We start from the raw sequence: 14,184 nt of genomic DNA, 5'->3' as shown, positions 1-14,184 counted from the left end.
GCCTTCTGCTCATTTTTCTGAGTTTTCCAAGGAGAGATAATAAAGGAAGGGAGGGATGGGCACAGGAAGCTTCTTGAAGGTAAAGTGCTCCATTTCGACCACAAAGAACTTCCCAATAGCCAAGAATCATACCCATCTTTTAATGGCCCCATTTCAGTTCACTTTGGGGGTTTGGGAGAAGAAGTCTCAGGTGAAGGTCAGAGACCTTCCACTCCTGCTCCACCCTTACTTTCAAAGCCCCGCATAAATATTGTACCAGGGAAGACTGGCTTCTCTGCTACAAAATCCTGAGATGCGGGGAGAACTCATGTGACCTCCTGAATAGTGCACTGACATATGGTTGGTTGACCATACAAAGCACTAATTTTATTCCCATGTAACATTGTCACAAAGTCATAGTTTATAAGCCACAGTATCTAAAATTAATACAGGTAGTCCTTGACTTACAACCATTCGTTTAGTGACCTATTGAAGTTACAACAGCACTAAAAAAAGTGATTTGCGAACATTTTTACACTTACGACTGTTCCAGCATCCCCCATGGTCAAACAATCAGGATTCGGGTGCTTGGCAACTGGCATGGATTTATTTGATGGGTTGCATTGTCCTGGGATTTTTTTTTAAATTTTTTTTAATTCCATTTATATCCCGCCCTTCTCCGAAGACTCAGGGCGGCTTACAAACTTAGCAGTAGCCTTCATTCTATGTATATGCCTGCTTATTAGGGCTTTCACACACACCCCAAGCAGCATTATTACAAAGTCAGCTAATTGCCCCCAACAATCTGGGTCCTCATTTTACCTACCTCGGAAGGATGGAAGGCTGAGTCAACCTTGAGCCTGGTGGGATGCGAACCTGCACTAATTGCAGGCAGCAATCATGGGATCACCATTTATAATCTTCCCAGTTGGCTTCTGACAAGCAAAGTCAATGGGAGAAGCCAGATTTGCCTAATGGCTGCATGATTTGCTTAGCAAATGCAGTGATTGGCTTAACAACTGTAGCAAAAAGGGTCACAAAATGAGGCATAACTCACTTAACTGCATTACTTAGCAACCAAAATTTTGGACTCTGTTTTGGTTGTAAGTCAAGGACTACCTCTATGTAACTTTAAGCTAAAACCAAATAAATCATATTATAATTAACATGTGTGCAAGCCAATCAACATGAATGAGCATAAGGAACAAAAGGGTCCCAGTTTATGATACAATATTATATACAAGCCCAGCTACATGCTTATGCACTACCAATTAGCCCACCCTATTTATAAATCTACAAATCAGATTGTCAGAAGGTCATCAAGGCAAGAGCAGACCTATCGATCACTAGCTCGGATCCAGCTTTATTACCTGCTGATGTAGAAGGTCCTGGTGTGGTTTGAGAGGCTGTGGGGGCTGCATTGTCATTTGGGGTCTATAAGACAGAACCAAAACAACTATTTTAACCCATGCAGAAATTCTAGATTTAAAAGACCCTGGGGTAGAGAACAGAGAAGGAAACCAATCCAACTATCCACCCAGAATTTCTAAGTGTGGGTGGAGAGGAATAGGTGACATAAATTATACTAAATTGCAAAACAAAAACATCTTCCCACAACAAAGCAACAAGATCTGGCTGGCATGATATTATCCTGTTAAGTCACAGGGGTGTCAAACTCAATTTCATTGAGGGCCGCATCAGCATTGCGGTTGCCCTCAAGGGGCCAGGTGGGTATGGCCAGGGTGGGCGTGGCCTACTGGGTGGGCATGGCTAGAGTGCATATGGCCTACTGGGTGGGCGTGGCCAGCTCTACATCGTCCCCCCCCCTCCCCCCCCCCCCCCCCCGCATCAGGGTGCCTATGGGGGCCTGGGCAGGAGTGGGACAGATCTGAGGGTCTCTGGCAGAAGGAGGGTCTCTGGGCCAGGGCCAAGGCAGTGGGGGCCGTTCCCTCACTGTTTCCAGGATGGCTTCGCGGGCCACATGAAACCACTTCGCAGGCCGGATCCGGCCCCCGGGCCTTGTGTTTGACATGTCTGTGTTAAGATGTTATCTGTAAAATATTTCTGAGAGATGACTAGCCACGAAATTTGCTCCAGCCAACTAGCCACTAAATTTGCTCCCATTTAAAGTCCTCCTCATACTGGTGAGTTAGATCCGTTCAGGCAATCAATAAATTTGCCAAATACATATCCTGAGATTTTGTATCATGATTTGTTAGATTTGATTCTCATATTTTCTCCAGTAACTGAAAGCTGGAAATATGGGGATCACCCTTCATTTTCTTCCCATAACTTAGTGAGGTATGTTTGGCTGAGACTTTATATAAATCCACCAGGTTAGTTTCCATGAGTAAGAAGGGACATCAATCCAGGTTCCCTCAATGCAATCCAACGCACAACCACTACACCATCCTTTTAAAACTCATGCAGGGGAAATGCTTCAACTCCTGCTTATCCCTTCACATTTCATCAAAGTGTCTCTTAAACATGTATAAACTCTCTCAGGTTACAGACCTGAAAAGTTTATTATCCCTTTTTTTCTGAAAGGAAAGCCAGGATAGGCTACCCAGCTTGGGGTATGAGAAGGATCAGTATCTTCAATATGGCTAGTATAACTAGATAACTGAAGCCATGACTCTTTTCAATGGTTACCATATGTATTGCTTGCACATAAAAGGAATGGGACTTGCATCCCTGGTTTTGCCTGACACTGGAGGTCCATGATACCTTCTGTAGTCATATCTCTAGATCAGAGGTGTCAAACTCACTGCATCACGTGACATGTTGCGATGTAGCGCGACTTTTCCCCTTGCTGGAGCTGGGGTGGGCATGGCTTCTGCGTGATGCATCCGGCTTGACATCCCTGCTCTAGATGATCTGAATCTACATAATCCCTGACCTGGTTGGGACTAGCAGAGGGTGAAGCCAAAAACATCAAGCTCACTTGTCCTGGGTTAGATTGTGTAATTAGGTTGTGTAAGGTCCCTCTGTTGAGATTGACTTCTGAGCACGTTATGGAGGCAACCATTTGTATATATCAACAGAACCAAAGAGGTCTTTATCATTCTGTTTTCATTTTTTGACTTCCTGGCTCAATCAGTATCTCCAGTACTGGCTGTTGGAGTCCTATACATATAATAAGCAAGTCTCCTTTAGTTTAGCTCCTGACTCCAAGTTGGGCCAATGCTGCCACCTGCTGAAACTTTCTCTTGATAAGGTAAAGGTAAAGGTTCCCCCGCACATGCGTGCTAGTCGTTTCCGACTCTAGGGGCCGGTGCTCATCTCCGTTTCAAAGCCGAAGAGCCAGCGCTTGTCCGAGGATGTCTCCGTGGTCATGTGGCCGGCATGACTAGACGCCAAAGGCGCACGGAACGCTGTTACCTTCCCACCGTAGTGGTCCCTATTTTTCTACTTGCATTTTTACGTGCTTTCGAACTGCTAGGTCGGCAGAAGCTGGGACGAGTAACAGGCGCTCACTCTGTTACGCGGCACTCGGGATTCGACCCGTCAAACTGCCGTCCTAGCCCACTGAGCCACCACGTCCCTTCTCTTGATAGGCACATGTAAAACCCAACTTCTACAAAATCTAAAACAAGCATGAGATTTTAGAAGAGAAGAAATGCAACAGGAGGTGGTTATCACAACAGACATATTTTTAAAGGATTCTGCTTGAGCAAAAAGAAATGGCAAGAAAAGTACAGTCATCCTGTGAGTGGACAAGGAACGGTTCTTAGGCTTATGAAATCCATCATTAAACATTTATTTCACACCTCAACATCAGTTTACGCAAAGATCCTCGGATTTTTCTTAATTTGCACAAAGCACTCTAGTGATGAAATTGGGTTCCACCATTTTGAAAACAAAACAGCTCACTTTTTCCAAAAAAGACTTATATATGTTTAGACTTATATATGTTTACTCTACAAGACATCACTCATGGTTAAGTTATAAAGATTTAAAGTTTCAGTGGCCAAGCTTATGTCCACCCTACACTATTTCTGAGTCCCACAAGTCACTAAGAACAACCAAACTAAGGCAATTCTTATACTTACATTTTTGTTTTGTGACTGCTGGGCAACATAGTCAGGATTTGGCTCACTGAAATTTGGCACTTCTGAATAAACCATGCAAAACCTAAAGAGCAGAAGATGCAATTGTCATTCAACTGACGAATTTTTCCCTTCTTTTTAATTCCCTCTCTCTAATAACGCACACTGCACTGTTGTAATGAAACCGCAATATGTCCTACTGTGGCTTAGAGCTCGCTTGAAAAAGAAACCCCGATTCTTTCAATCGAAGTGGCTTGAGAACAAAGAAGAAAGGAAAGAAAAGAAAAAAAAGTTTAGACAGAAGAAGGGAAACCAAATGAGGCACCACTGAAATTATAACTAGTATGGAAATCCATCTGGTACTGTAAGGCAGGGGTCTCCAACCTTGGCCACTTTATGACTTGTGGACTTCAACTCTCAGAATTCCTCAGCCAGCATGGCTGGCTGAGGAATTCTGGGAGTTGAAGGCCACAAGTTACAAAGTGACCAAGGTTGGGGAACTGCTCTAAGGCAGGGGTGTCAAACTCAATTTCATTGAGGGCCGCATCAGCATTGCAGTTGCCCTCAGGGGGCCGGGTGGGTATGACCTGGGTGGGCATGGCCTACTGGGTGGGCGTGGCTAGAGTGCGTATGGCCTACTGGGTGGGCGTGGCCAGCTCTACATCGTTCGCATCAAGGGTGCCTATGGGGGCCTGGGCAGGAGTGGGACAGATCTGAGGGTCTCTGGCAGAAGGAGGGTCTCTGGGCCAGGGCCAAGGCAGTGGGGGCCGTTCCTGTTGTGACTCAGGGCCAGCCTGTGGGTCCGACAGCCGGGTCCGATGTATCGGAGGACTCAGATGAGGGGGAGGAGGGAGACGAACCGGCTGATGATGGTTTGGAGGCTTTGCAGAGTCCTCAGCCGGGGACCTCTTCTCAGCTGCGTGAGCCCGAGAGTGCGGAGGATGATGACCCACAGCTGGCCCTGTTCAAGGACGCCCGACGCAGGAGGCAGTCGAGCAGGAACAAACAAAGAAAGGTTATGGGACTCCTCGGGAGGAGGCACAGGGAGACCACGCCCTGAGCTCTCTATAAAAGGAGTGTTTGGGGAGGGGCTGGTTGCTGAAAGCAACTTTTCCGCTTGAGAAGACAAGCTCTAGTGTTTTTGTTAACTGCGTAATTAAATCTTGGCAGAAGCCTTTTAGCCTTGGACGCTCTCCAGTCTCTTCTTTTTGAATAGGGGTTTGTTAGAAGAGGGCTGGTTCAGAACAGTTCCCTCACTGTTTCCAGGATGGCTTCGTGGGCCTCATGAAACCACTTCGTGGGCCGGATCTGGCCCCCGGGCCTTGTGTTTGACACGTCTGCTCTAAGGGATATTGCTAAGCTTCCTTTGAAGATAAACTGAAGACTGCTGCCCCCTCCACAACAAAGAGGTGCTAGAATATCCTTTTTCTCCCTTTAGTGCAGCAAGATGGAATAACCATGCAAAACAATCCCGAAACTACCTTTAATTTTTATCTGGCAAATACAAAACTTAAAAGCTCCGCTCTTCCAAACAATGGACTTTCAAGGGAGATGGGTGGAAAGAAGAAAGGTGGGAAAATATTAATTCGACCCATTGAAATTAAAACTTGACCAGCCAACAACGGCAACATTATGGACCTGGTGTTAAGTGTTCATATTGTTAATAAATGAAAGAGATCCAGAGGTAGATAGTAACAGTGAGGCAAGATTATTTACAGTGAGCTCCTACTGAAGATCAAAGGAGGGGTGAAGGAGCTTTGACTCAGACATCAACTAGGAAATCCATCAACCATCAGCTTTATTTGATCTTCTAGAACTTGGGACACACTTGTTTTATCTGGGCATTTAAGATCGATTCATGGTTAGTGGAATAAATACATCAAGATCATCCTAACATTAAAACTGAGCACTGTGGTCTTTGAGATGTTCAGAGCTTTAAAGGGGGCGAGGTCAAGGGAATTAGAGTGTGGGCATAGCACCTGCTGGCAGTTCCTTAAATCAAACACATTCCAGGAATGTAAGGAATGTAATCAAACACTGTTCCAGGAATGTAAGAGCCAGTTTGGTCTACTGGTTAAGGCACCAGGCTAGAAACTGGAAGACTGTAAGTACTAGTCCTGCTTTAGGCATAAAAGCTGGGTGAGTGAGTTTGGGCCAGTCACTCTCTCAGTCCAAACCGCCTTGTAGGATTGCTATTGTGGGGAAAATATGACCAAGGTGTATTAGATATGTTTGCTGCCTTAATTATTTATAAAGATAATAAAGGCAGGATTAAAATAAAATAAAATAAAATTTCAAGATCACCCCCATGCATTCTGAATTACTTTTTCCTCTTTGACCTGCACATATTTAATATTATTCTTTGTCCTTATTCACTATATTTTTCTTCCAAGCCATGCCTTTTTAGCCTAAGGATGGTGAACCTCTATGGCATTATAAACTGATTTAAGAATGGCTAAAGAACAATATATAAAAATTATTATACAAATAATTTATACAAATCTTTATTTGCACAAATAACAACTGTAATACTTCAGTGTGGAATGTCTCACTGAAATATCACTGGGAAAACTAGAGGTTCACTGTGAAAAAACAAAATTTATCTTGATAACAAAGTGAAACATAAATTAAGTATAGCACAGGGTGGGGACATTTATCCTAGAGAATAAAGAAGTCATGGCATAAATTTAGACCTGTGAATCAGGCAGTGATTTCTTAATAACAGGTGGATTGCTAAATGTAATCTGAAATATAATAAGACGTTACCAATTTCTTTCAACCTAAAAACAAAGGAAGATGCCTTCCATGGTTTCAGATATTTTATATCTTCTAGGGCAGAATTATTCTTTGGTGATAATCTGTCTTTGCACAAAATTGGAAAAAATCCACCTAGCCATCCCCCAATACTAGGAAGAACCATTGAGATAAATTATGAGCCTTACTCTCCTACTTTCTGCAGATCTCCTCCACGTCCAGTGTACAGTGTCAAGCAGCCTTTGAAAATTGATGAGTACCTGATAAAGAAAAACTCATTATTGAAAGCAGCACACAGTTCCTAGTTTTGCTCAAGAAGAAATCTGTCTTCTTGGTGCATCACATGAAGCTCTAGCTATATAATATCTGTACAGTGCTTGTTTGTTCCTCATGTTCCAGACAAAGATGATAATGGGTGCAAGAGAAGAGATTATATGTTCTTAAATCTCAGTGAAACCAGTAATATATGAACCGCAAACTGATTTATCTAGGAATATCCTTGAATTCAACACACTTATTTCCAAGGAGCCACGAATGGGATTCTGCTGCTAAGTTTTCTAGATTTGTTCCACTTATTGGAATTGAACAAAAATGTTCAGTTAGTTGGGCTGACTGCAGAGTATGGCAAACTTAGTGTGTTGGGTCTTTGCTAGTGTGGTCTTATTTGCACAGAACATCAAAAAAGGTCAGAGCAATGTTACAGGATGCTCTGCTTGTATACAGCTAGTTCTTATTTAGTGATTCTCATTTAGTGATTGTTCAGTCTTACAACAGTGAAAAAGTAACTTTATGACCAATTCTCACATTTACAACCTTTGTAGGTCTCTAAAGCAGAGGAAAGCTGAAGAAAGATCATAAGCACAGCAATGGTTTCATTTAGCAACTGCTTCTTTGAACAAGCAAGTTGCCAGTCCCAATTGTAGTCACTAAAAGTACACTACCTGTACACCACTTTTTATAGGCAGATTCGTGCGTTCTGCTCAGTGTTTGGTTAACTATCATTTACTGAATAAGCAAAATTGGATAGGTTCAAATTACATACTGAGCCATAAATCATGGTTTATAAACCACAATAGCTGGGTTCAACTCCACATGACAAATCTAAGTGAAGCAAACTAATTTATGACCAACAACAATGCATAAATTAAGCTTAAGTCTACCTTTGTGTAAATATGAGGAAAATGAACCTTAAAAACAACATGTACATTTGCAGAAGAAAATATGTACGAGTCTAAGAGATAGGTTAAATGTTGCAGATTAGACTGATCCCAAGAATTATACACAGTCTTTATATTAGGGCTGATGAAAAATTCATTCTGCTGGATCTAAAACATCTGGTAGCCCAAGACTGCATGGCCAATGATGAGGCGTGCTGGAAGATAATAGTTCAGCAACATCTGAAGTCTCAGATTTCCCACCCCTCTCTTAAACTTTCCTAACAAAATTTAGAAAAGTGGTGAAACCCGTTAAATAACTAATTTGTATGAACTATTTTGAGCACATTCCACAAAACAGCCAAGTCATACTTGCTGCTCTCTTGACATAGAGTTTAGCCACAGTTACAAAAACAAAACCTCTTCCCAAGTTTCTCCCAAGCCACTCCTCTTGGAAAAATCCCCCATACCCTTTGGTGAGTCGGATGATATCGCCTGGCTGGATTAAATTTCCCACATCATCCCATACGGAGATGTTAATGCTGCCTGTTTTGTCAGCTACTTTACACGTCCGTACTTCGTGACCATCCTTTGTCTTGGTCACCCGGCCTAATGATAGAACAAGAACCACAATTCAAGACAACTGCAGGCATCTGTTTTCATGAGTGAAGGAGAGGGGTTTTTTTTAACCACTCACTGCTTCACTCCAAATACATCCCACCTTCAACTGAATATTCTTTTAAGGCTAGACCAGGGGTAGGCTACCTTGGCTCTTTTTTTTTATTAAAGAGTTTTACAAAAACAAAATTTTACAATATATCCCCAAATCCCTCCCACCCCAAACCCACCCACTCCCCCCCTTCCCAGAGCTAAATACAGGATTATAGTTACAATAATCATATTCTAAATAAAAATTATGCATAATATACAATTAACCAAATTCATAATGTGCTTTAACTCCCCTTTAACATAACTACAAACAAAGTACCAATAACAATGGTATTGGTATTTATGAATTGTGGACTTCAACTCCCAGAATTCCTGAGCCAGCATAGCTGGTATATGTATCAAACTGGAAGTAAATTGTTTAGATTATCTAAAAAATTACTTTCCGAGAATTCAGTCTGCTTCTTTATATCACAGAAACTTCTTCATGATCAGCAGCAGTGATCATGCCATACAGGTAGACCTCGCTTAAGGATAATTGGGACAGGAATTTCAATCGCTAAGTGACCCGGCCCTACAGTGCAACATCAGAACTCTGTTGCTTAGCGACAGTAATCTCGGCATTCCTTGTAGCTGTCCTTAAGCAAATACTGTTGTTTTGATCACTTAATCATGTCATTAACTTTAATCACATAACTTTGAGTGATCATTAATCGAGAATTTTCTGTATTATTTTTCCCCCTCGTATAACATTGCAATTTTAAAGCCATTTAGGTGTACTGTAAGTATATACCACTGAGTTCATTAGAATGTAATATATAAGAAGCTTTTAAAAGTATTTTTTAAACTTTAAAAGCCAATAGGTACTGCAAATTGTTTGGAGTACAAAGGGGGGAGTCAGAAATTAAATACTTATGTATATTATTCTTAAGGGTTTTCTTCTTCTTTTTTATAATTATAAATAATACTGTAGTGGAGATTTTGGCATTAAGCTAAAATATATATACTTCTGTTTTATATTACGAAAATAATTCAATGTACTTTGCTATGGTTTACCTTTTACTTATGCTATTTTGAGTATTAATTTTATAACTTCAGTAATATTATTGGTCTAGTTATATAAAGTATCTTTTTGAAAATACAATTTTGGTGTAAAGAAAGTATTTTTAATCTGGCCAATAACCAATATTTTTTGGAATAAGACAGCAATTAGTTGATCAGTGAGGAAATCATTACATAGCAAAGTAATTACAAAAAAAGGCAGTGAAAATATCTTACCCCGAATTGAATCATTCTAGTGAGAAATAGGGCTTGTATATTGATCTTCCAACTGTTTACATAGTGATTTTTTAAAAAAATACTTTATTTTCTCTTCCATATGACTTACCTGTTTCCAGCACAATGAATATAAGATTTAAATTTTTCATGCCTGGTTTAATATCCTTCACCAACGTTTCTGTTGTCATGTTAAATGGCTTCTGATTTCCAGTACCTGGCAAATAATTTTAAGTAGTCTTATATTTATAGAACAAATAAGAAAAAGCTGTTTGTAATAGATAGAAAAGTATTCTATTTTAATCTTGAAGATATTGTATTCTCTTCTAGTGATATAAAACACAGCCCAACTCCAAATATGCAAGATTATAAAGATATAGATATACAAGTTGTGTAAGTTAAATTTATTCCTCCCATTATCCCATTCATCCTTCTTCTACAATTATTTTCAAGAAGCTGATACTATTTTGCCCAATACCAAAATTTAGGCTCTTGGGATTCTGACAAATTGGAAAAGCTTCTGTGACTGAAAACTTATACAGAATCACAAGGCACTTACAGAAACAATATTTTACATTATTTGTTTTTAAACATCATAGGCTAATATGTCAGCTATTCAAGAGAGAAAGCAAATAAGACTCACTTTTAAATAGAAAGACGCTTGTAAAAGTACAGATGAGAGGATGTCCAACCAGACTTTAAAATAAACCCTACATTTTATCATGCAACTGCTGGGTTCTGATAGCACATCAAGATATAATTTGATTTTCTTTTTTGTTAGTGTATTGTGTGAATTCATTCAACTGTGATTTCATTAGCAAATGATCGGTCAATATATAAACCCAGCCAATATTATCCAAACTGCAGATACCTAATTTCGAAAATAAGCTTTGAAAAATCCAAAATGAAAAAGCAACGTGGGGTTAAAATACATAAGCAAGAAATCAATTTTTACAGGTAGTCCTCAACTTAACCACCACAATTAAGCCAAAATTTCTGCTGCTAAGTGAGATGTTTGCTAAGTAAGTTTTGCGCGTGACCTTTCTTACATAGTTGTTAAGTGAATTTGGTTTCCCCATTGACTTTGCTTGTCAGAAGGTCCCAAAAGGTGATCACGTGCCCCTGGGAGACTACAATCATCATAAATATGTCAGTTGCCAAGCGTTTGAATTTTGATCACGTCACCATGGGGATGCTACAATGGTCATAAGTGTGAAAAATGGTCATAAGTTACTTTCTTCAACACCGTTGCAACTTTGAATGGTTATTAAACAAACGATTGTAAGTCGAGGACTACCTGTATTTATCTATCAAGGAAGAAGCAGCATATTACTGGAAATATGTGCAGGAATATGAGCTGAATTCTATATACCATCCCCAGGTTCACAAACCTTCTAACCCAGGGGTGTCAAACTCAATTTCATTGAGGGCCGCATCAGCATTGTGGTTGCTCTCAAGGGGCCGGGTGGGTATGGCCAGGGTGGGCGTGGCCTACTGGGTGGGCGTGGCCAGCTCTGCATCGTTCGCATCAAGGGTGCCTATGGGGGCCTGGGCAGGAGTGGGGACAGATCTGAGGGTCTCTGGCAGAAGGAGGGTCTCTGGGCCAGGGACAAGGCAGTGGGGGCCGTTCCCTCACTGTTTCCAGGATGGCTTCGCGGGCCACATGAAACCACTTCGCGGGCCAGATCCGGCCCCCGGGCCTTGTGTTTGACATGTCTGTTCTAACCCAAGCACACCTTACATTTCCATGATCAAAAAACACACATCTATAAATTGATGACAAACTTCTTTGACAGAGATTTCAAATGCAAATGTTTTACACACAATTCCTGTAATATATTCAGAAAATAACTGTAGTTTTAATCAACTCACCACAAAAGACATATGTCCCCTCCAACCAATGTAAGAGCGTTTACTTACTACAACCTTAGAATGCATACGTACAATCATATTCTTTTACAGATTCCTTGTTTCCTTAATGCTAACAGGGCAGGAGCTCTCTGACACTCCTTGGGAAATTATAAAGAAAATTAGCCTCTCTAGTATACTTGCGTGTAATCAATCCATGTATGTAAAAGGATGGCTATAAAATATACCCTCCCCTTCCCCATATCCACTCCCAAATTCCAGCCATGTTTAAACTGCTGTTGCCAACTTTTTCCTTTCTGAGGCACATTATAAGCTCATTCTGGTATTTTACCAAAGCTAGTAATGCAGTTTTATCAGGTTTTAGCTCCCACTGACCATTGTTACAATACCTACTTTGAACAAACTGAATAATTTTCAGCACATGTAGAAAACTAGTTTCAAGGGAGGTTGTGTAGCATACTTGATCTGGTTAGAGGTTGCATTCCACTGTGAAAAAGAAAAACAAATAAAGTACTTTCCATTGTTTCTTAGGGAATCATTTATCCTCCTCCTGATCAAATTTCATCTTCTAAGCAGTTTTTTGCTATGGGATTCCTCTCCGTATGAAGCAGATACTAATTTACTTACTCTTAAAATATGCTTGCATTGTAAATAATATAAATTAAATGAAACATAGTTAAAAAGTTCAATGGAACAACTTAATATGCTAGTGAGCAGTCTCGTTCCTACTGAACGTGGAACTGCTGGCCTTGCCACACGTCCATATGTTTTTGTGCTGTGTCCAAAGCAACAGTCTGCCGAAACTGCACATTCTTCTTACCTACAATCTCATGGCTATTAATTATATCTTGTATAGAAGAAAGTCCCCATCATCACTTTTCAGTGAAGCAGCCAGATGAACGTCCACTTGCAGACATTCCAGGAAGTATCCTGCAGCGTGCCGTCCAGCCAATCACAGCACAAGACAGTCCTTCGACAAGTAGGAATGTTCCAATCTTGCAGCCAATTGCAAGCTGATAAAGCATTAAAGTGACAGTACCAACAACTATAGACGTTGTAGGGGTAGATTCGCGATTGTCTATGGTAGCCAAAAATGAGAGTCTGGAGCATCTTTTTAACAGACTATTACAAGGCATAAGGTTTCATGAACTTCATTATCAGATGCGTGGAGTAGTTTAATTGATTACGATTTAAATAGGTACGGTATATACAGATGAAGGAGGGAGAGGAAGACTGTGGGCGCACAGGTGAAGGTTGCATGAGAGCAAATTACAAATTGTTTCTCAATTAACATTTTTAACGGCTTAAAAACCTATTGTAATTAAGATCTTTTGAAACAGTCTGAAACGTATTGATGTAAGTTTAGTTATCTCAGTTTTTGAATACCAACAACTGATTACAGTGTTTTCTACTCCAAAAAAACAATTTGCAATTTATTCAAATCTTGATGTTCAAGAACTTAACTAGTGGACTGAAGACATGCAATATTTCGATCAGTTTTGAAGTTGGTACATCAATGAATGTCTTCCTTTTCGGTTTCATTTAAATATGGACACAAGCTGGATTGGGGAAAAATAGATCAAACAACACAATTAATGGGCACGTTTGTAATATCCCACAAAATATCCCTAATTTAGTCTCTCCCATTGAATGAATTAAAGCCCATAGTTCATAGTTACAGCTTTTGCATTTAATAAAAATATGCATACCTTTGCCAATTTTCACTGTAATAAGATTATCTGTGCATTTACGTGGCATGATTATTTAAAGCACTTGGAGATTTTAGCTATAATTTAATTACCGAGATCTGGCTGGCTGAAGGGGAAGGGTCTTCTTTATGGAGATATGTCCAGCTTGGTGTTTTATTGTGCATCATTTGCAACCCCACAACAGGATTGGCATAACGTGGTGCCAGGAGATCCTAACTGTTGTGGAGTGCCATTCTGTAGGTGGTTAGATGTGAGTTGCTGCAATCTATGCTGGGCCAAAGGTACAAGCTGGGGTGCTGGAATTGTACTCCTCTCCTCCACCAAACTGCCTAATTTCCTCAAAGGGGTAATTGTAGGTTTCCTCAGCCTTTTACTAGTGGGTGATTTCAACCTCCTTTCCATGGGATCTAAGACAGCTTGGGAATTCATAACCAAGTATTCTCTGTGTACTGATATGTCATGATACAGTTCTTGGGTACTTTTCCAGCAGTCCATTGTCATGGGCAGCTCACTTCCTTATTATTTACTAAATTCCCCTTCCATTTTTAAGATCCTCCCTTTTTATTTATTCGATCTGGGTCTGTTTTTTGCTGTATTACCCAATTTTACCATGGCTTTGAGGTACTCCAGCACGGTTTTACTCGCTCTCAGAGGTGCCCCCCCATCCTGGGAGCGACCCGCCTTACCTTTTAATTTACCTCTTGATGACGGGTCCGACTGCTGGGACCC

General features: G+C 40.6%; 1 protein-coding gene across 2 annotated transcripts; it reads right to left on the bottom strand.

Moving 5' to 3' along the window:
* Positions 1–1,228: 1,228 nt before the first annotated feature.
* Positions 1,229–12,670, bottom strand: NABP2 (nucleic acid binding protein 2). 2 transcript variants are annotated; one of them, XM_083353123.1, is made up of 7 exons: positions 12,567–12,670; positions 12,140–12,232; positions 9,990–10,094; positions 8,407–8,545; positions 6,971–7,042; positions 4,032–4,113; positions 1,230–1,413 (listed from the first exon to the last, which is right to left on the bottom strand). In XM_083353123.1, the coding sequence occupies exons 3-7, from the start codon at positions 10,066–10,068 to the stop codon at positions 1,288–1,290; spliced, it is 498 nt and encodes a 165-aa protein (XP_083209249.1). In that variant the 5' UTR covers positions 10,069–10,094; positions 12,140–12,232; positions 12,567–12,670; the 3' UTR covers positions 1,230–1,287. The 2 variants fall into 2 exon arrangements, with proteins under 2 accessions (XP_083209250.1, XP_083209249.1); XM_083353124.1 differs by lacking the exon at positions 12,567–12,670 and having other exon boundaries at positions 1,229–1,413; positions 12,140–12,177.
* Between the last annotated feature and the right edge of the window lie 1,514 nt (positions 12,671–14,184).

Source organism: Vipera ursinii, assembly GCF_947247035.1.
Source record: "Vipera ursinii genome assembly, chromosome: 2".
In the NCBI taxonomy this organism is placed as follows: Eukaryota; Metazoa; Chordata; class Lepidosauria; order Squamata; family Viperidae; genus Vipera; species Vipera ursinii.
Note: the sequence above shows the minus strand (reverse complement) of the source record. Positions and strands in the feature narration are given on the sequence as shown.